Source organism: Falco cherrug, chromosome 17 (genome assembly GCF_023634085.1).
Source record: "Falco cherrug isolate bFalChe1 chromosome 17, bFalChe1.pri, whole genome shotgun sequence".
In the NCBI taxonomy this organism is placed as follows: domain Eukaryota; kingdom Metazoa; phylum Chordata; class Aves; order Falconiformes; family Falconidae; genus Falco; species Falco cherrug.
The window spans coordinates 2308909-2330485 of NC_073713.1; the positions used below are offsets into that span (position 1 = coordinate 2308909).

General features: G+C 41.6%; 1 protein-coding gene across 6 annotated transcripts in view; it reads left to right on the forward strand.

Moving 5' to 3' along the window:
- The window catches only part of GRAMD1B (GRAM domain containing 1B), a 141648-nt gene that overhangs the window by 18252 nt on the left and 101819 nt on the right, over positions 1–21577 (forward strand). Inside the window, exon 1 of one of the 6 annotated variants that reach the window (XM_027806719.2) lies at positions 17906–18402. The exons of 1 other annotated variant lie outside the window; for it this stretch is intronic. In XM_027806719.2, coding sequence (XP_027662520.1) covers positions 18041–18402 — 362 coding nt within the window. In that variant the 5' untranslated portion in view covers positions 17906–18040. Of the gene's footprint in view, positions 1–17905; positions 18403–21577 lie in introns of those variants that run through there. 4 more of the 6 variants (XM_055728465.1, XM_055728466.1, XM_055728467.1 and 1 more) reach the window with 4 other exon arrangements.

Below are 21577 nucleotides of genomic sequence, written 5' to 3' on the forward strand. Positions count from 1 at the left end.
ACAGATATTTGTACATCTGCAGTGCCTGTAGGCACTGGAATCACTGGCCAACACCTGATCTCCAGTATGTCAGGGGTTCCTATGCTGTTAGGTCTCAGTGCCAGTCAGGAAGTAGGCAGAGACTTGAATGGCATCTTGCCTGGTTTGCATGACTCTTGTTTTACATACTTAGATGATGATCATCTTGGTGTCTTCCCACACAAACCCCCTCCTTTAATCTCTGACAGCCAGAGCTTGTTTCCATGGAGCTATTTCATCCATACCTTAGGAAACCTTTTTTCTGTTCCCCTATAGACCTAATTTGAGGTTTCTATGGCAACACCTGAGGGAAGGCCCATGATATCTCAAGCAAGTAAGAGCTGATTCTTGGTAAGCCCCATGTATGATTGTATGCTCATAACACACATGATGGCAGTGTTCGCTGCCCTATTAGTTATTCTAGCTTATGTCAAATATGGTGGAAAAAAGCCTGAGGGACTGCCTGACTTAATAAAGCTCAAACTCTGGAAGTTATGGTTCAAAAAGAAAAAAGGAGTTTTGGGTAGTTAAACTTCACTGTCATGCTGCATATAGCTGTAAAGACATTTGAGATAAAAAAATGAATGGTGTAATGTAAGTTTATTCAAGGTCAGAGAATCTTCTGGAAGGATAGTAATAAGTCCTGTAAATCCATAAGCTCTTGTTTTAATATGTAAAGATTTAAAAAAAATATATTAAAAATGAATAATTTAAAAATAATTAAATTGATGATTAACTATAGAAAAAATAGTTTTTTCTTTAAACTTCTCATGCTTATTTGGGAAAGGGAGGGAGTAAAATATTAATGATAAATTACATGAAGGCCAACACCAACAGCATTGTGTAATTTCGGGAGAATCGGGAAGCCGAGTTCATTTGTGTTGGAAGCAGAGCAGAGATCAGGAAATTGCTGTAGTTGAAACAGCGGAGTCTGATCTGAGGCTCTGTGTATGGTGGGGTTGCTACAAAACAATCTAGACTGGAGCTGGTTAGAAAAATATTCTAGAAATTTTTGGGAAAAAACATAACTGCAGGTCTTAGGCTACCTGAAACGGTTTTGCCATGTTCTGTCCTACAACGCCTGTGCTCCACAGCCAGTTATTTGAACTTCAGTTTGAACTGATGGGAGGTGAGAAGAATGTAGTATGTTTAATGAATAGTTACTGATGTTTATTTGTATCACTTAAGACAAACAGTCAAGAAGTGTGTCCTTTCTATGCCTGCATTCCCCTGCATTTCTAGAAATGCTTCACTTGGTCGGATCGAGTTGATGAGAGGTTTTATTGCTTGGAGTGGTTTCTGGATCACATCCTGTGACTTTTAATCTTGCAAGATCGTTTGAAGAATCCTAGAGAAGGTAAATGTGCCAAAAACTCCTAAGAAACATAGCCCTGCGCATGTATGTCACTTCAGTGACCCAGTTGTGTTTCGGTGGTATTAACTGAGACGAAGATGGGAAGGCCCTGCTAATGCCTTCTACATAGAGGGTAGACTGGCAAGTTTTGTGAGCTTAGCTGAAGTACTGTGAGTGTCTGGAGGCGGATTATCAACTATTGCGTTAAAGAAATGCCTGAAGAAAAATATGAACCTTGAGTCGTCTTTAAGAAAAGTACAGCTCTTTGTACTCTTGTCACTTGCCTTTTGTTGAATTGCAAGTGACTAATATGGGGTATGTCCTAGTAAGGGATCAGGTTCACATGCATGTGCATATCTGCTACTTGGATTGCTGACAGTTGTTTCACATTGTGAGCTTCTGTTCCCTTTTTGCTCCTGCGTTCTGTGTGTATTTTCCTAAGCAGCATCTGAGAGTGAAGAAACTAGCATATAAGCCAAATTCCTGCTGCAGTCCAACTGATAATTCTCAGAAGGGGGAAAGAAACCCTTTCAGCCATAACCCAGTTTTTACGCATCCAGTCAGACTGCTGAACCCTTCTAGAGTGAAAAAGGATGCATGGAATTACTATTCACTTCTGAAAAGTTGTGTCTTTAATCTTCAGTATGTAAGACACTCTCCTTTCACATCTCTTGCTCCCTTCTGTCCTAAAAACAGATGCTGCATGCTGCAGAAAGGCTGTTTCATAGAGGAGGCACCATGTGAGGGGACAGAATTTCATCATCCGAGTATGCCCGCAGGCTTGAGACCCACCTGACAGCCACCCAGTTTCCTTCTGGTCCTTGTGACAGCTGCTGCAGTAGCAGTTGCTGCTTGCAGTTGCTTTCTGCGCTTGCTGAGATGCCAGAGAAAGCTGTTAATTTACCGCACTTTCAGACAGATTAGGGCCAGTGTTATAAATATGAACTTCGTTAGCCATGGTCTTTTTTGCTGCCTCTGGCTTTGAAATATTCTCACAATAGTGCTGGGAAGGGAGGGGAAGAGAGCATGGAAGATCCTGCCTGATTCTCAACTTGATTTAGCAGGATTTCCTATGACCCAGTGATCCTCCCTACTCCACTTCCCCCCTCTTTTCTGTCCACATATAAATCCATACAGTGTGCTTTACCCTCCAACACCATTGCAGCTCCCAAAGGTAATGGAATGAATCCAATGCTGTGTTTTAGAGGTTTCTTTGATGAAGATAGCCACAGAAGACTGTCTATGCTCTCCGCTGTTTGTTTAACCCTGTAAGTGCTCTACTATCAAGCATGTTTTATACTGGCTATTTTGAAGTGTATATTCTACTGAGCATGTAACTATTTAAACTTTGGCAATTTTTAGGTTTGTGTTTTTTTTTTTTAAAAAAAGGTACTGGCTACCAGAAAGGAAAAAAGTGTGAGTAGAGGATTTGCAAATTAAACAGGCTTGTTGATTGTAGCTTATGTTTTTTCTCATGTGAGGATCTATGGAACAATAACAGCTTTCTTGATGTATCTGTGAAGGAAAATGCAATAAATGCGGAGGAATTCACTAGAGGAACTGGATTGTCAAAGTGTCATACAGAAAAAGCATTGCAATGTAATGTAGGTTAATTTTGTAAAACACCGATTCTTAATCGGTGACATAGAGGTGAAATGACTTAAATATTGTTGTGCATACTATAAATATCAGTCTGTAGTAGAATTGTATTTATATGAATGTTAGATGCTCTTATCCTCAAAAGTAAGGTAAGGGGTGAGTAATTCTTGAGATAGATGGAATTGGTCAGAAGTGTGAAGGGATCTAAGGAATGTGAATTCATACAAGCCTTTGGTGGTTACTTACATTGATGTTTGCATCTTCTGGCTTATCGGTGGCCTATTTGAGTAAAATAATGGATCTTGGTCTCCTTTCTACTTATATTTAGCTTGGGTTTAGTTTGGTTCTGGACCCCTGAAATTATTTACCTGGGAGAGGTAAGTATCACTTTCTACATTGTTTAAAAGCTTATGGGAAAGATTTGACCAAGGACATAGGGTAAGCAGAGACAGAGCTATGCACAAAATTTATGCTTTCTGTTGTGGTTCTTGTTGGCCCGTAATAGGCGGATCACGTTGGCTGTAAAAGGATGCACATCAAGTGTCAGAAGTGGTCTTGGTGTGACGGTCTTTGGAGAAATATAATTTCACTTGTTGTTTTGTCCTGACTGAATTAATCAGCCTTGGTTGGAATGTATCGCACATGCGAAGGGCAAGTACATCACTGAATGCTTCATACATTTGTTGAACTGCGACATAAATGGGAGTGTTGACTGCGAGTAAAGTTAAAATGTCAAAGTACGTTTATATGTATATAAATGTGTGTGTGTATATATATACACACATTTATATACATATATATGTGTGTATATATATGCATATAAATATACATACAGGTATGTATATATGAATAACCAGTACCAAGCTAATGTAGGGGTACTGTTTGTTTTCACCTTTTGGGATCTACCCTTCTTGCAAGTTAACAATGAACTGTGTTCCGCTGTGTAGTGTCTGAACCTAAGCTCCCTGGACTGGAACTCCTTAAATCAAAGGAGTTGAAGAATCGCATTGCAAATGTCTGGGCCAGGGGCAAACTTTTCCTAAAGTTTTAGACAAAAAAAATAATCTGACTTTGTAGTAGATGGTGATGATGATAAGACTTATACTTGGGAGCAGCTTTAAAAAAAGTAAATTTGATGGTGGCTATGTATTTTGGCACTACTTCTTACTGAAAGGTTTCACTGGACAAATATTAGAGTATGAGGAAAATAGGGGAGAGTGAGAGTGTGAATATCCATTACTATTAAGATATGAGCTGTTCTAAAACACGGTGCAACAGCACCGAAATATTTTATGTAAAAGCTTCACATAGAGTAAGGAAGAACATACCTAGGAGGGCAGAAGATAATATATTTATCCTGACGCATTCAACGTTACCATGACTCAAGTGGGAAGTCCAAAATGTGAATCACCACAAATGGTCATTGCTTAGTTTTACACGTGCTTGGAGCCTGAGCAAGAAAAATTTTTTGGCACAGGTTCATTTGAGAAAATGGCTTTTGTAAGCGCCTGCTGAGAAAGTGTGTTCGTACCATGCTGACTTCAGTAAACATCTAATTCCTTCATCTGCCCTCGAGTTTTATGTGGGGAAATAGCAGCCAGCAGTGACATGAGGTACAGATTCCCTACTCCAAGGTCAGCGCTGACTTGTATGTTCACGAGTTTGGTGCAACTCCTCTGGAGAAGAGCTGGTTTTCTTAGAGCTGAGAATCTCAGTTCTTTGTGTATCTGAGTATGCTTAAGTGATTTGAGACTGACAGATGATGATTATTTTTATTTGTGTGACAGGAACCTTCTGGATGTCTTGAGCAGATGCTGTTGAATCCTCACTTCTTGAGGGGGAGAGACTCAGCCTGCTCATCCGTCTGTCTGGGCTTCTGCCTCATTAAGTGCTCTATATTTTAAACTAAGTGGGCACATCATTTTGATCTGAGCTGTTAAATGTATTTCTATGTCTCAGGCATACAGCTCACTGTGTAGGTATTTCATACCTGATTTGCCTGTCCATCTAAGTCTGGAAAAATGGAGTAACAACTCGTGCACAGCACTATTCCACTGAGCACAAGGTGCGTTAGCAATTCTCATCCTAAAAACCTGCTGGGTATGGGAGTGCAAATTTCACTGAAAGTTGGTGAAAGTTAGTTCTAAACAGTTAAGGATATCTGAAAATCCTATCGAACTATGGCACTGCAGAAGCAAAGTGTATGAGCACAGATCTATCACTTTCTTTGCTGTCTTAACTTTATTAGGTAAAAGCTGGTGGAAGTATTAATTACTTGTGGTGTACTGGAGACGAAAGCTTAATTCTCTATCTGCAGACTTTCACTGGGATTCTAATGGTAATTCTACACAGTGGTCTAGGCAAATGCTTGAAGCTCATGAGCTGCTTTCCAACATGCTTAAACTAAGGGAAAACTTAAACACAGTGTGACTTGGGAGATGATTGCATGTCTATACATAAAGATTGAAGATGCAACAGGTCCAATCTCTTAGGTCAGGGATGACATTTAGGATCATTCTCTTTGGAGGCAGACTAAGTTATAGAAGAAGAGAATGAAGATCAACAGGTCCCCAAGCTCTGTCCCAAAAAGATGGGAAGAGATTTATTGCTTTCTTGGTACACAGTATTTAAATAAAAAGCTTCACTTGGACAACTCTTCAGGAATTGCATTGGGCAATTGGCAGTTATTGTACTGCTATCTGTGCCTTTTTAACTACGCCTAATTACAAAGCCTATTGGTTATTTTAGATCCAGATCAACCACTTAAATAAGCTCTGTGCCTTAAATTTAATTACTAGACCTTATTCCCATCAGGGACACTGATTCATCCAAAGTAGGCAATTGCCAGATTCCAATGTATTAAGGACAGACATTTATCTCATGCCTCACTGAGCTTCTGCTTACCAGGGCTTTTTCTTTTCCATTTAATCTGGGCTTTTTGATTACAACTTCATAAAGGTGTCATTGTGCAGTTTAGCTCTAGGCAAACTGATGAAAGGCCCAGAAATATAATTTACAAAAATAATTTAATGAGTGTCATTGTTTGCTTGTATCTAATACTGGTTGGCTGGGAAGAAGTGGGAGTAAAATTGCATGCAGGCAAGAATGAATGGCAGATATATTTATAACTAATGAAAAGATCCTGCAAGGAACTAAGTATTCATTCCTGCAGAGGCTGTTGACTCAAATTCTGAGTCTGGGCTGAATAATTTTGTAAATAAGGGTCAGAACTTTGAAAACTAAATTCACAGTTCAAAGTTTTCATCTCTGCCTTTCCAATTCTGTACCAAATGCAGTGATACCGTTCGTTGAAATTGGCTTTTCTCCCTACCTGTCGCTACAGCTGGAACTTGACCCTGAGAATAAGATGTTGTTCTGTTTGTAAGTTGTTAGTTCAGTCTTTAAAATGTAATGCATAACTTTAGGTAGAAATTACCACGCCACAAACCAACCGTAGACCTTTTCAAGACAGACAAATAGTTCAAATTAGAAATGTCTTGGAATGACACTATTTCTACCCCCACATCCACACGCCTTCCCTATGTCCCTCCTACTTTATATGCACTTCTAAAATTATCAGCAATTAGTATTTTAACATCCAGAAAAAGTCTGCTTTAAGAAAGGAGCCCTTGATTTCAAAATTCAATGGACTGGGCAAAATAGGAAATTCAGACACCTCTGAAAGATCCGATTCAGTGAAAGTGATTAGCAAAAGATGATTTAGCTAGTCTGTAGCAAACACTGAATTTAAAGGCTTGAGTTAACTTTGCCTTTAAGTTGGTGGGGTTTTTTTGACACACACATGCCCACACCCATTTTTGGGTTAAAATTGATATATTTTGGGGAGGGTTTTTTGCCTCTGTTTTCTGAAATGAAAGAAGCTTACTGAGGGGGGAAAAGTATAATCAAGCCTACTGTTAGATCTCTGTAGAATTAAATTTGGGGAAAAAAAGAAATCATTTTAACTCTAAAAGGTAGTGGGGGAAGAAGATAAAATCTAGAACAGAGTCTTTCCTGGTGTAATTTCTTTGACTTCATTAGTTTATACCAAAGATTAAATTGTTCTTCAGCAAACAGTATGTAGCACATCTTGCACACCTGCCTAGCAAAACCCATCTGGCCTCAGCTATGTCCTCCAGCTTTTCTTTAGAATGTCTGCCCAGGAGGAGGCTTTTTTCCTGAAGATTTTCTCAGAATAACCCTCAGAACCAGAAAAAAAAAAAATCAAAGGTCCCAGTCTGAGCTGGGATACTTGGCATAGTAGGAGGAGATACGATCAGTCAGTTCGGTCCTTGGTCTGCTAGTGCCTATTCATAACCTTTGGTCTTTCGAGTGCATCTGACAACCTCACGATATCTTGTACTCTGAGGCGAGAACCATGTGAAGATCCTTAGTTGCTGTATGAGCATTGAGATCGCTGGTAATGGAAGGACATAAGATGTGCAACTGGAGTGTTGGAAGGAAAACCTTTTAGCTTATGAAGGAGCTCCAGTGCTGAGGAGCTCAAATGGAGTTCCCAAAGCAGGTGAATAGGGTTAATAGGTACTCAGAGCTGCCAGCTCTTGGAGAATGGGGTATTCTGTGGCTTAAGGTGACATGTCTGGCTCACCTCAAGCTCTGCTGCACCCCTGGGCTTTCTGCTGTTGTCCAATGAAGTGGCTGACAGACTCCTTTGAGCTAGAGATTTATTTTTTTGCAGATGGCTTATGAATTTATGGGCTCTTCGCAAGAGAGTAGCACTTAGATGGAAAGTGTCTGGCAACACTTGGTGCCATTTCAAGTTCAAACACTTGCAATGTTGTGTTAACAGTAATTCCTGTGTACCTGTATTTAACAGTATTTTGCAGCCAAGGAACCGTTTTAAAAGCAAACTTACACTGACAGTGTAGTACAACTAGGCTGTTACACGCTGCCCGCAGCTTCTTGCCACCAGAGAGCAGCAGGGTCCCGTTGGTAAAGGGTTTTATTTCTGCCATACTTGGCCTTCAGAGAATCTGTGGGGCTGTGGGCTTTGGAAGGCAGGAGGAGGATCCTGGACCAAGTGTAAAATGCATCATGTTTTAAGGATTCATGACACATCCAAGAAATCTCATGCTGAACAAGTGATCCATTGTAAATGCTCTGCTTAAATCACAGTTCAGACAGTGAGGCAAACGGACCTGTAATGTGAATTTAAGATGCTATCTTTTCTAAAAAGTATTTAGGTGAGAAAGCCCCATTTGGAGAAAGCACATAGCCCGTGTATCAGGTAGCTTGTGTCTTCTGGTGCTTTTATGTGTAGCTAATCTTGATGTTCAAGTTATCTGGTTTTCTTCTTTTCAACTAGACAGTATTGCATGCAGTGTTGCAGTCATTTTGGCCCTTGGTTTAAGGAGACCAAGACTTTGAACATAAATTTGCGTGCTTGCATTTTGGAACTCACACATGACTGGAGGTTGTAGTAAGCATGCAGCAGGGGTGGTGAAATTTGGTAGGAGCTGCAAAGAAAAAGCAGAGACAAACAGCAGAGGGTGTGTTATTGAAGTAGTCAGTAGTGTTATGTTTACTTTGAGAATATTTTCCCTGCTGCTCACAACTTCTTCTGAGTTATATTTCAGACATGGTAGGAGAGAAATTGACATCACACATCATAATATAGCTGCAGATGCTGACTGAGAATTAAAGCTCAGCAAATAGTAGTGGCACCCCCACGCCTAAATTTCATAAAGGAAAAAAAAACCCTAGGACAGTAAGATTGTTATACTTGTGAATTAATAATTTTCAGAAAAACAGTTTTCTAGTTCACAAGCAGCTGGATTCCAATGCATGCTTTATCTCTGATCAGGAAGAGGGAAATAATAACAAACTACTTATTTTTCTATTCACCACCTTGAAATGGATGCTTGTTTTGCAATGCGGTTGCCCTTGTTGGTGACAGAACATGGAATTTTCAGCTTGTGTATCTCAGATGAACTCTTCAGATCTCTTGGACTGTACGCTTTGAATGTCTGTTGAAGATTGCTATTGCTTTATGTACTCTTAACTTACACTGTTCCAATGCTTCAGGCAGTTATCTTAATCTCAATTTTATCTGAAAGCAAATTGAATGAAAATGTGAAACTGCTTTCTCTGAAGGACAAAAGAGAAAAGCAGGACTGTAATGCAGGAACCCTGATATCCAGTCTCAGCAACAGTCTGACTAGCTCATGCCTAATCTCCCTGGTTTTAGGGGAAAACAAAGCTTTTTCAGATAGTTCTGCTTATAGAAGACTGTTACGCTGGTTGCAATCCTGGGAGAATTGCTGAGACACTATTTACAGGGTAGAAAAGGTGATGTGTGGTGCAAACCCCTCTGATCACAGATGAAAACTCTTGGTGCTTGCTGGATTAAAATATTGGTATATAAAAATAATGATTGTGCAACGTTACTTAAAAACCCCAACAGCTGAAGAACTGTCACCTGTTTGCTTCTGTTGCTACTTTATCTATTAAAAGGCAAACGACGTTTATGGCCATTTACTGGTATTTGTAGCTCTGGGGATAGATGAAATAGAGTGCTGGCTGGGCATTGTTAATGTAAGCTTCCCCTCAAAGCACTTGACTCTGACCTTGATTGAATGCCTCTGCAGTTTGACCTTGCTTTCCTGGAGAGTTTCACAAAAGCATAATAATGATAATTTTGAGGGAAAATATAGGAAGCAGACTTCTAGTGATTGCAATATTACTTGACAGTTCTAAGCTATCTCATTAAGAGATGACCATTAGCTCGGTGATCCTCACCAACTGTTTGGAACTAGGTCAGTGAGAGATTCTGTGGCACTTGAAATTGTGTGTATGTATATTTAGCTTATTTATAACCTATATTAGCAGCGTAACATACTGTGTTGCAGCAAAGACATCGCTGGCCTTAGTAAATGAAAATGTAGTGACAGATTGCTGCTGGGATGATGTGACTAGGAGGGTGGCGTTTGTCACATTTGGGCAATAGCTGTAACGACTATTTCTAAGATATACAGGATCTGCTACACTCCTTGGTGTGTTGCAGAGGTATTTATCAGTGGTTTCACACCTATGCATGCATACTTGGATAAAACTTCTGCCTGAGGGGCATAGCCAATGCATTCTGGTTATACATTACAAATGTGGCGCGTACTTGGTGATGCTGCATGTGACTGTACTTTGTGATCTGAGCTCTTCCGTGCTCGTTTACCATAATCTCGACCTACTGATATGTGCTCTGTTATGCAAACAAGAAACATGGGTACGAGTTTTATAGTCTGTGCATATTTAATGCCTCACATTTATGGCATGTAATGCACATCAATCGGGAGAGTTGTGTCTGTATCATATGATATGTGTATGTTGAGTATGTGCTAGGGAGGAAGAAATGCACGTGGCTGGCTTCATTTTCATTGCAGCAAGTGCAGCATTGTAAGTGTGAATGGCAAAGCCAGCTGGAGGAGATGTTTTTTCAATTGTCCATGAAATATTTCCCAAATAGCGTGTGCCCAGATCATGAAGAAAAATGGCAGTTGTCTTCAGGCATTTGCCTAGTTGAAAGAATGGGCTCTGTCAGCCTTGCTGCTGCAGTTGTGGATAATTGAGGTGATGGGCAGGAACAGTATTTATAAAACAATTTCTATAGGCTTATTATAAAATTTACTAATCACAGGAAAGAACCTTTTCTGTTCTACTGTCATTTTAGTGGCTCTTGGGAGTTCAGAGCTAGTTTTGGTGGTTTCCATTTAGCCTTTTGCAGAATAAGACAAGACAATCTTTTTTTGGAAGGCATTCCTTTCCTCAGTATTTTTGTTGGATGAAGAAATATTCTGCTTCTTGCTATTCCATAAAGAAATATGGGAGGAGATGACAATATTTCAGAATTGGTTTTAGTTGTCCTAAATATAAGATAGAAAGCAGAAATACTTAAAACTTCTACTTCCAACCGTGCTGTTGATACGAAAAAATGATCTATGGGTAACAGTATCATTCATTCTCTTTAGGTGTAGTTCTAGATTCCTGTATTTCCTGTATCAATCATGAGCTGGGAATCGCTGCTTTTAGCCAGATAGAAATTTAATTTGAGTCTGGCCATCCTAGAAAGGACAGTATAGTACTTGCCAAAGCATTTGGTGTTTTCCTTTCTGAGATAAAACAACGGCCCAGGTGGGAAACAGATCTACAGAACCCCTACTTATGGGAAGGGCACCACATGTGTTGTAGGCATTTGAGATTCATGTCCCTAAGCTGTTTTCATTAGGAAAAGCCATCCTTTTCCAGACTGACTGCTTTTTGTACAAGTAATTAGCTGCATGTTCCTTGAATGAGAAGAAAATTACTGATCTTGAGAGCCTCAGCCACTGGACTGTAGGGTATTCTTTAACAAAATGTCATTCCTTCTTTTTTAATTTTGTTAAAAAGTTTTTTTGTTTTGTTCAGGTGCAGAATGGAAGTAAATACCAAAATGTTGCTGTTGTTGTACTTTGCCTTGTCCTTATGAATTGTGTTATATTGCCTCTTGCCCCGCCCCCCCCCCCCCCCCCTCAACCAGTAACAGCTTGTATTTTGAGGTCTGTGCTTGCTTCAGAGGGGATTTTGATCTGTGGAAGTTTCTTCATGCTTTCTATGTAGATATTGTGCTTTTCTTCAGAATTGTCTGCTAGGTGCTGATTTTTGGTATTGGAGGGAAAGGGGCTGTTTCAGTTATTTGTCCAAAACCCACAATTGATGCTAATTCCAAAAGCATTGTGCTGGGACTTAAGCCACTTGCCTAATTTTTGGTGGCTAAACTGAAGATGGGAAAGAGTTAAGCTTTTACTGAAACTGTTTTGTGATGAACATATCACAGTAAACCAAAATGTTTGGGTTTTTTTCAGAGGGTAGGTGTGTCCGTTGCAATACCTGTGAGACTATGTATGTGTGAACCTGGGAGAAGAATTATCTTCTGGTGAGCAGTGCAGAACCTCTTTGTTCACCCCCGCTCTTGGTCGAGAGTCTGACTTTAGCCCCTTGTGCTTGAGTGAGTATTGGCTGGGTTGCTCACAAACGCTACAAGGCCTAATTACTGCTATGCTGAACACTTGTGAGGGTGTGATTTGGAATCGAGCTCTCTGCTTCTTGCATGTGGTTTAGCAGAAGGAAGCAAGAATTTATTTTAATCTTAATTTTGCCGCTCTTGGGGCGGATAAAATTTAAGCATATTAAAAATTTTAATGAGAACTAAGTTTCACAGCTGTGTAGGCAGTGGGTTTTATCTTCCCAAATAGTGAAGTTTTTTCCAGTGTGCTTGGGGCCCTTCAGCTGGTATGCATGGTTTCTCTGTGCAGGTTTAGGTTAAATGCAGCAAACTTGACTGACCTGAGCTAGGGAAGTAGATATTTTAGCTGGATAGGGAAGAATGTACTGTTCGGAGACCTTTTGTACTTAAGCTTGTTCTCTGTGGTTAATGGTGTGTACTGTGAGCTGTGACGCGTTAGGCAAGTGCTGCACAGGTAGAGGGACTCCAAGGAATTTGGAGAGAATCCCCTTGCTTCTTCATGCATAATGTATATAGTGCAAACCAAATGCCAGGCTCCTATGGAAATTCATTTTAACAGGTAGCTCTGTGTTTTGTGAGGGACCGATTTTAATTGATCTACCCTAGATCCCCTCCATTAGATTTATAAGAAGAAACAAACTTCCCTTTCTGATGCTCAAGTGAGAGTCTTGAGCAGTGTAAATAGACAATGTCAAATAATTCACTTGAGTTCTAAACTGTAAAGAAAGTACAAGCTGGGAAAAAGGTCCTGGAACCTTTGCTCTGCTGCCATCTTCTGATTAATAATTATTGCAAAGTCATGACACTATCTAATTTGTTTTGCTATCTTTGGCTCAGCTGTCCCCTTCAATTTGGAGGAAGAGCACTAGCTGAAGAAATTAACTGTGAAAGTATTGTCCTAATGCTGAAAAAATATGTAATGTGCTGGGCTATTTGAATGATGCTTGACAATTTCTGGAATTCTGATGGTATCTGAAGAATCTGGGGATAGCTACTATGTATGAGGCCAAAATTTAAATGCCTAGTCAAGTGTGGTACTCTGTTAGTAAGAATTCAGACTGAAGTCTTTAATGATTATTGCTGACATGAGAATTACTTCTTTGGAAGGGAAGACAAACAGATTATAGGTTAATCTCTAAGCAGAAAGCCCTTTTGGAATTGGCCTTTTCAAGTGTTGTTAAAATGGCCCGTGGCTAATAAGTAAGAAACATAAATTCCACAAGTGCTGTTTGGTCTTGGTAAGAGATTGGACACAATGGGGCTCAGCCTACTGCAGCCCCTTTCTGTCCCATGTTTTTATTCACACTGTTGGTGATGAGTGGTGTGATTCTGGAAGGAGTTGAGTTACCACTCCTAGCTTTTGGATTGTGTAACCTTCTGTAATGCATATAGCACGTGTAGGCTGTAAGTACGTATATGCCTGTATTTTAATTCAGAGGCCAATAATTATTGACCAAGATATCAGACATGTTAAAATCTTCTGCCAGAGGCCAGTTTATGTAATTTATCCAAAAGCTGATTTCTCACTGACTGGAGACTTCATTGAAAGCACTTTTAATTATTTTTATTCAAACTACAGCCAAAAGTGTTCTCTGTTCTATTTGGTCAGGTGGGCTGGAAGAGACATTCTGAGTCCTTTGGGGTAAGAACATGTTTATGTTCCTTCACAGCGTGTTTTTGGGAGATGAAGGAAGAGGTGCTGAGACAGTGCTGAACCCAAACAGTCAGGATTTGTGGTCATTAAACAATGTGCAAGACTGCTTTCTGAACTGGGCTGCTTCTGGAAGAGGTTGTGGGCAGTGCTGAATAAATACTGTACTGAGCAGGGAAGAATTGGGGAATGCATGACCGCAGGATTGCCTCCATCTTGCTTTGTGTTACACTGGAGTATCAGCCTGTTGCTGATATTTCTTGCCCTGTAGCCTGTGAAATTTGTCATCTGTCTTGTAACATAGTCCTTGGGTTTCACAGAACAACACGTGCAGGTATCCAGTATCACATACCCAAAAAAAAAAAAAAAATTGACTGTGTGTGTTCAAATGATAGCAACTGCTGGCTGGTAGCATGTGATTTAAAGGGACAGATCCGTAGGGAAGTAACAATGGTCAGCCAATACATGCCCCTTACATGTATCCACAAGTCATCATATGTCACATTGTAATAGACCTCATTCTAATTTAACATGTGAGGACTGAAGGATGGCTGACGACCTAGCGTCAGGAAGTGTTCCAGTACCAAGGATAAAATGACTGTTCTTGCAGAAGGCCGTTGGAATGCAAAAGTACGGGCAGATAAATGTATCAGTTTTTCACCTAAACTCACAAAATAACTCCAGAATTTTCACAGACAAAAGAAACATACAAGTTCTGGGATCTGAAAAATCAGGGGTTTGACCTAGCAGAGGCTGCTGTGTGTAGGCATGGCACGTTTCTCATGCCGAAGCAGCCACTTTGGACCGTGTCCGCAGAAAGGAAAGCAAGTGAACCGTGCCGTTGAACGAAGGGGGAGTTTGGGAAGCCACGGCTTGAATTTCTTCAAGTCTGTGAGGGCGGCAATCTCCTTGCCCGAACTGACAGAGCTTCTGTAGCTAGCTGTTGTGCATATGAGTGACTCTTAGTTTTCTGAATAAGTTGTATCTATTTCCTGTATTTAAAAATAACGGCTTTTAATTAATAAATTGTTTTCTTTCAGTGCCATCTACCTCTGTTCATTTACCAGGGATGACATTTTGCTGTCCCTTAAACACATGGGAAAGCTATTATGGAAAGAACTGCCAAAGAATCTGGGTTGGCATTAGCTCGTGTCTTCATTCAGGGAAGGGGTTTTTCTTTCCTCTTGCTTAGTCCATAAGCCCTCTTGTGAGGGTACTGGAAACCCCAGAATGTTTCAGTGGGAGAAAGGCAGAGAGGTTGTTGATCAACCTGAAGCACTGGCAACAATTTGCTGCTTTAGTAAATCCATCTAGGCAGATCCTTAAACTGCAAGGGTAGTCATTAAACAAGGATCTAGCAACACACAGGCTCGCATGGAAGCAGTCAAATTGTACTGTCGCAATTTGTACAGAAATAGTGCTTGATCATGGCTGGTATTTTTCACTTTGTGGGTCAGGTGTTTGAGCTGTCTCTCTTGTTACATTGCTGCTGCTTTTTTTTTTTTTTTTTTTTTTTTCCTAAGAGCATCAGACAGGTGGTGGGCATCCTGTCTCCAAAATAAAAATGTGCCGAGAATGTTGGAGAGCAAATAAGTGTGGCTTACTAATCGGTGAAGTACTTGGAATTAAAGGGATAGTCCCCCTGCATTGTACCCTGTCCTAAGTGGAAGGATTCTCGTGGCACAGCCTGAGAATTAATTTCAGTTTTGTGTGCATGAAGGGGGTGGGAAAGGATCCCCTGTCTTGCTGAAGTGAGTTCCACTAGTGTTCAGTGAGAGGAGGCTGAGGGTGAAGAAATTGTCCTGGGATGGCCATGGCAAGCAACAAAAAGCAGACTGGTGAAAGGGCCAGTTTTTCCTTGTCCAAGAAAATGATTGCCAAATGTGACTGTTGCCCAGAGCAATGTAGTATGAATCTCTTGTTGATTAATTAGATAATGTCTGTGGGGACTTGGAGGGTTTGCAATATCCACTGTGCAATTTATTACTAAAGAAAGCCTGCAGAAGTGCAAACAAATAAGAATATTTGCACTTGCTTCTGCAATTAAATGAGAATCCTGTCTAGTTGCTAAAAGATTCCACAGGAGATCAAGCTCATTAATACATGCAGCAGAACTTAGTTATGATAGTCCCCAAAGGGCTACTCATCCCTTCCCCCACAGTTGCACATACTCACTCTTGGTTAAAATTTAGGAATGATAGCGTGGGGGTTTGATTCCCAGATGTCACGGGAAGAAGATGAAAGTTAATTTTCTGTTTTAAGCAGGTAGCCGGTAACATTATGTACAGGTAGTTCCTGAATGGGTGTGACAGAAATCATGGCAACGGGTGGCTGAAATGCTTGGGTTGAGGTTTCTTCCTACCGCAGAGGAGGAAGAAAAGGTGTCAGCCCTTGAGAGGCAGAGATGATGGCAGCTACCCAGGCAAGTCTTCAAATATGGATATTGGTGTTTTGTCTGTCGACTTTTGTCTCTAAGACTTGGGGGGGGGGGGGGGGGGGGAAGGTGTTTTATTTGACTTTATTTCTTTAAGTAGGTGTTTGTAGAAGGCATTCTGACTGTGTGTGTGTGCGTGCAGCTGATGCGTAGATACCAAAGTGACAGGAACTCCAGAAACTGATTTGAAGGGGTTGCTCAAGCTATTTTCTTAGAGGATTAGCAGAGCAAAAAGGACAGTACAACAAAGTAGAACATAGCAACTGAGGATTAAAAAAAGAAAACCACCACATACTATTGAAATGGTTCCTTCCTCCTTTTTCCTGCTGTTATGAATCTTCCTTTTCTGACATGTTTAGTTATTCATGTCCTAGATGGCATGTTTTGATATTCAAAGTTCTTGTGAAATTTATTTTCAAAAAAACCTGAGGCAGTCTACGCAAGAAAAACTATTTTCATTTGGGTTGACAAATATTTTCTAACATGAAACTAATACTCTAAAAGGTTCAGGCAGTTGAGCAATGAAAATGAAGGCTGTGTTGGGTTGATTTAGGTATGTGGGGTTTTTTTCTGACAGCATGCTTGAAATTCACACAGCTGAATTTTAGCCGCACCCTTAGAGAATTTAAGTTCTGTGTCACTTTTCCACCTGAAAATACAGCTTCATTCAGGAGCATTCAGTGAAATTCAGGGGATCTTAATGGGGAATGTGTCACACTGTTTTTTCCTAATTTGGTTTCATTACCAGAATTTTGCAAGGCTTGTCCTGAGGCTGCTATTCCTCTTGGTGCTTGACCCTTGGTAGAGCTTCCTTAGCGTATTAAATGCCTGGGAATCTTCCATGTAGTGTATGTCTTTCTCCTGGTCTAAAAATCTGTTCTGCGTGTCTGATTGTTTCTATGTAGTGTCTTTGTTGGTTCCTGAACCTGACACCATCCACCACCCACTGTCATTTTGGAAGCAGCATTGCCCTCCAAGAACTCCTTTTATCAGCTTTCACCCTTGTGAACCTGAGCTAAAAACCCCACCACCCTCCCAGTTCTGGTGCTACCTGCTGCATCTGCTTGTTCAGCCGCTCCTCAGTCCCTCTCCTTTGCCTTCTCTGTGAGCAGTGCAACAGGGACAAAAAGATCCCTGGTTGTGACAGAAGGCTGAAAGTCCCAAGTTTGCTCGCTCCCTGCTGCCACGGGTGGGCTGTCTGAGCAGGCGGGTGGGACGAGCGCACAGCCTGTGCAATTGGCTTTTACCGAACGCTGTTAGCCCGTCTTACCCATTTTCATTTGGTTGATTTGTAGCCGCAGCGTATTTGGTAATATAAACCCTGTCTCTTAGGATTAAGAGTGCAGTTACAGTTGCAACAGCTGCCTGCGTATGTCTTACCCGCTACAGAAAAAGAACATGCTGCTCCTCCTACTCTTTCTCCTGATTTTATCTAGTATTGTTGCTTCCCTCCCTCTCTTTGTTTCTCTTTCTGACCTCCTTGCAGCTCCACGCCGCTCCACTCCATACTTGCTTCGTCTCTTGAGAAGACCACAGCTGAGTTTCCTAGCGCCAGCCCCAGGAGAATTTCTTTCCCGAGCCAACATTAGGCAAAGAGGATAGAAGGCAAAGAGGGGCCGGGGGTGGTGGGGGAAGCCAAAAGTGAGCCAAGGCACAGCTGGCCACCCTTGTCTTGGTGCTAAAGCTACTGCTTTGAGAGAGACCGGGCAGGGGTGGGACTTTGTTTTGTAGAGAGGGGAAGGTGAAACGAAACTTGAAACTGGCTTCCCTTGTAGCATGTCTGTCCTGAACATCCCCTCCCCACCCTGCTGTTTGTTAAATGAAAGCACATGAAGAACATGAGGTTTCCTGCTTGAGAGGGAGGGCAGTGCTGGACTGGGTGAGGGAGGAGGAAGGCAAGTTGTGGTTTACACCGAGATCAGAGCTAGTGTGCCAGGGGGGTGGGAGCAGAAGGAGAAAGGGCATCTGATGCCAGCTGCCAACATGACAGAAACTCTGCAGCTCCCAGCACTGCAAATCCCAGAGCAGCCGGTGGTGGAGAGTGGCCGTGCCTGGTCCAGTTCGTCCACCCCAACCCTGCGCAGGAAGCGCTTCAAGATGAGGCGGATGAAGAATGTACAGGAGCAGAGCCTGGAGGCCAGCAGGTACCAGGATTCTCCTTCCTCCAGCAAGGAATACCTGCAGCTTCCATCCATTGAAATCACCCCTTCCAGTGATGAGGATGCTCCCTGGTCCAACTGCTCCACACCCAGTGCCTCGCCACGGCGCAAGCGCTTCCTCCTTCGGAAGTGGCTGCGTGTGAGAGAGAAGAAAGAATACAGTGAGAGCAGGTATGTTTTTGGTCACTTGCCCTTCGCTGTTTCCAAGAAGATCCTGTCCACAATGGGTAGGTAGGGTCTGTTGTTCCCCTAGAAATCTTGGTGCGCTTCTCCTTGGGACTTCGTTCTCACCTGTTGGCTGGAATGGGTAAGACCAAAAGTTCTAATCCTTATGTGCAAACAGTAGGCACGTTAGAAATGGCAGTGCTAGGATCTGACCTTGTTGGTGGTCCTCTGCGTATTTTCTAGAGGTAATACAGAGCCGGTGAAAAGATCTTGCTTCTGAGTGAGGCAGACTGTTCTGAAAGAATGGGTGGTAAAACTTAACTTTATTAAGGTGTCCTGAAGAGGTACTTGAGAGAGAGGAGGTGACCTCTTTGCTGGGATTATCAGGACAGGGAGTGAGGATGCCAAGCCTTTGTCAGTGTTTATTGTGTGATGTTTGCTGCCACTGCTGAGACCTTCTTTGAAATCTTTTGTTCTGTAGCTGATACTGGGAGAACATGAGGAAAAGAGAAAAACAAAGTAGCCTTGTTGCTGGGTCTGCAGGTCAAGATGACTGGGTTCAGGTTTTGACTGCTTTCCAGACTTTGAAGTCACTCAGCCCTTTGGCTCAAAAGGGGGCAAGTAATTAAAGATCTCCAAGAGTTTGTCAACACAGGAAAATTAATGCCCAGGGAGTTATTGTGTGGCCATACAAAGAAAAAGCTGTACCTTATACGTAACCCTCTGCAGGTGCAATTCAGGGTATACAACATGCAGTGTAGTTTAGCCTTAATGGGAGAGTGGAACAATCTACCTTTCCTGAAGGCCCAAAATACACAAGATACTATAAAGGTTTCTCCAATAAATTAATGCATTATAAATCCTTATACTAGATTAGTGTGGGCCAATCTTTCTTCTGTTGCTTTGCAACTCCCATGCAGCGTATGTGTGGGTTTATGCCTGAAAGTATGTACTGCACTTCCATTAAAAAAGGAAACTTGTCTCTTACCATTACTGCGCACAACATACTAGATATAGATGCAAACTCCCTGACTGCTGTGTTGCTTAAGTGTCTATAGGACAGTGCTTTTTCCTCTGCTAATACCTGCTCTAATTACGTAGGAGCTCTTCTTGCATGAGGTCCCTTTTAGTAAGGTCAGTCCGTCATTTTATTAAGTTTTGGGGAAGTTTCATCAATAAACGCATGCCGTCAGGAATTTGATAATCCCTCGCAAAATGTTAACGTTGAAAATAATCTCTTTGGTTGAGAAACATAACTGGTTTTCGCTTAGCTGTGGTGATACAAGTAGTGATTCAGTTACAGCATAGAAAATGGGAAAGATAATGCATAAGGCATGTGCTGTTTTAGCTTATGCTGTAATAGCATAAGGCTAAAGTGTCAGAATTGCAAAGTTCATGTCTGAAGCTCAACAGAGAGGAGATGGCTGTTCAGCTGAAGGATTTAATTTGAATCTATTGATGGTGAATATGTTTGAGGCAGAGGCCAAGACATTTCTTTTGGTGCAAATGCATAAGAAAACTTAGTTTGTTCTTGTACACATGATATCTCCATGGCTATGCTGACAGCTTTCTGCTTATTCATCATTAAGATATTTCTACCATAACCTCTTCTAGTTATGTTTTTGAAGCAGTGACTGGAAAAAAAGCTGAAGTGGTTGATGGATGATTAGCATACCAAAGCTAGCATGCTGCCTCCTTTCTTCATATGCAGCATGCTCCAAATCTATCCCTTTTGCAGTGGGATACATGATGTTTTCAAATGGAATTTTTCTCTATCTAGTCCAGGGTATGGTGGGGGGGTGGGGGGGACCAGTTTGCCAGTCGCTTTCTGCTGAGCCTCTGGGTTTGCAGAAAGCAGAGGTCATCACTGGGCTTTCAAAACTCAGCAGGCATGGAAACAACTCGGAGAAAGCAGAATCTGTGGGGAGTTAGTCACAGGAAGAGTGATGAACCCTAAAGGTTTTTGTGGCATTAATTTGGAAGAGATTAGCAGCTAGTGCTGTAGGGCAAACCTTACTATGCCCCGGGGCTGTTGAATATGAAACCTTGCTCTAAAATAGCTGGGTAGAAAGCTGGCTTTCTGCAAAGCGGGTAGATACTGCCTGTCTCCCTTCCCCTGCTTTAGACTTAATCATCTAGAGTACTGGCTCGCTCTTGCTGCTGTTTCATTATCATGTTGCTGTAAGAGGTGCTAGTGATGTCACTGTACTTTTCACTTGTTTAAGGGCAACAGGGACTACTGTACTAGAGTAAAGGCTGAAACGTTTTGTCCAGTGGCTTTTCCACTGAGCCCTGTCTTGGGGGTTGAGCTACAGTGATGATGCTTGACCTGTCCTGCTGGTTAATTGTAGCACTATTGTAACGAGATTCCCAGTGTGGTCAGTGTGCTGAACATCTGCTGGGAGTGCAGCTATGCTACTAAGTATGCGGGTTCCCAAATTTCATTTGGTAAAGGGGCAGCCATCAGCATGAGGTTCCCACCAGAGCTGTGATTGCAGTTTGCTTCTAGTCACTCCCTCTTTCCAGTTCAGTTGTTGTCAAGCAGTTTGAAGCTGTGTTGTTGGTTTGGGTTTTTTTTTGAGTCCGGTAACCTTTAGTCTCATTATATGGCCAGATATCTGCCTGTTTATATGGCAGTGGTTTCCAAGGAAAGCTGGTAGCTGAGAGCAAACTGTGCACCAGCTGACTTACTCCAGTGATGCATGTGTTGCTTGCATGCCCCTAAGCAAGAGCAATAGCTCTGTGACCATTAGCATACAGTAAGCATCGAAGTGAATAAACAAATGCTTTTAGGACTCGAAATCTGTCTGTAATGCTCCAGATCCGGTGAAGGCTGGCTGCTTTTTTCATCTGGAAACTCCAGCCTACAAAATGTTCTGTATCACTGGTTAGTTTTTAACAGCCTGGGTAATTGTAAAGTTTGTTTACCTGCTGGTTCTCTAAAAGCTGTTAGGTGGCTGATGGTGAGAGCAGAAGAGAGACTGTTTTATTTCTTGTCATTAACCAGCAGAGATGACATGTAAGAGCCTTGCTTGCCTATGATGTGGTTTTGTTCAAGGTGAAAGAGCAGGAAGAAGCCATTTCTCAGGGGCAGAAGTTTCCTTGTAACTGATCCTTGTACGAAAGCATGATGATCTAACCTACAAGTTTGATGCTCTGGGGGCCTATACGCGTCATAAAT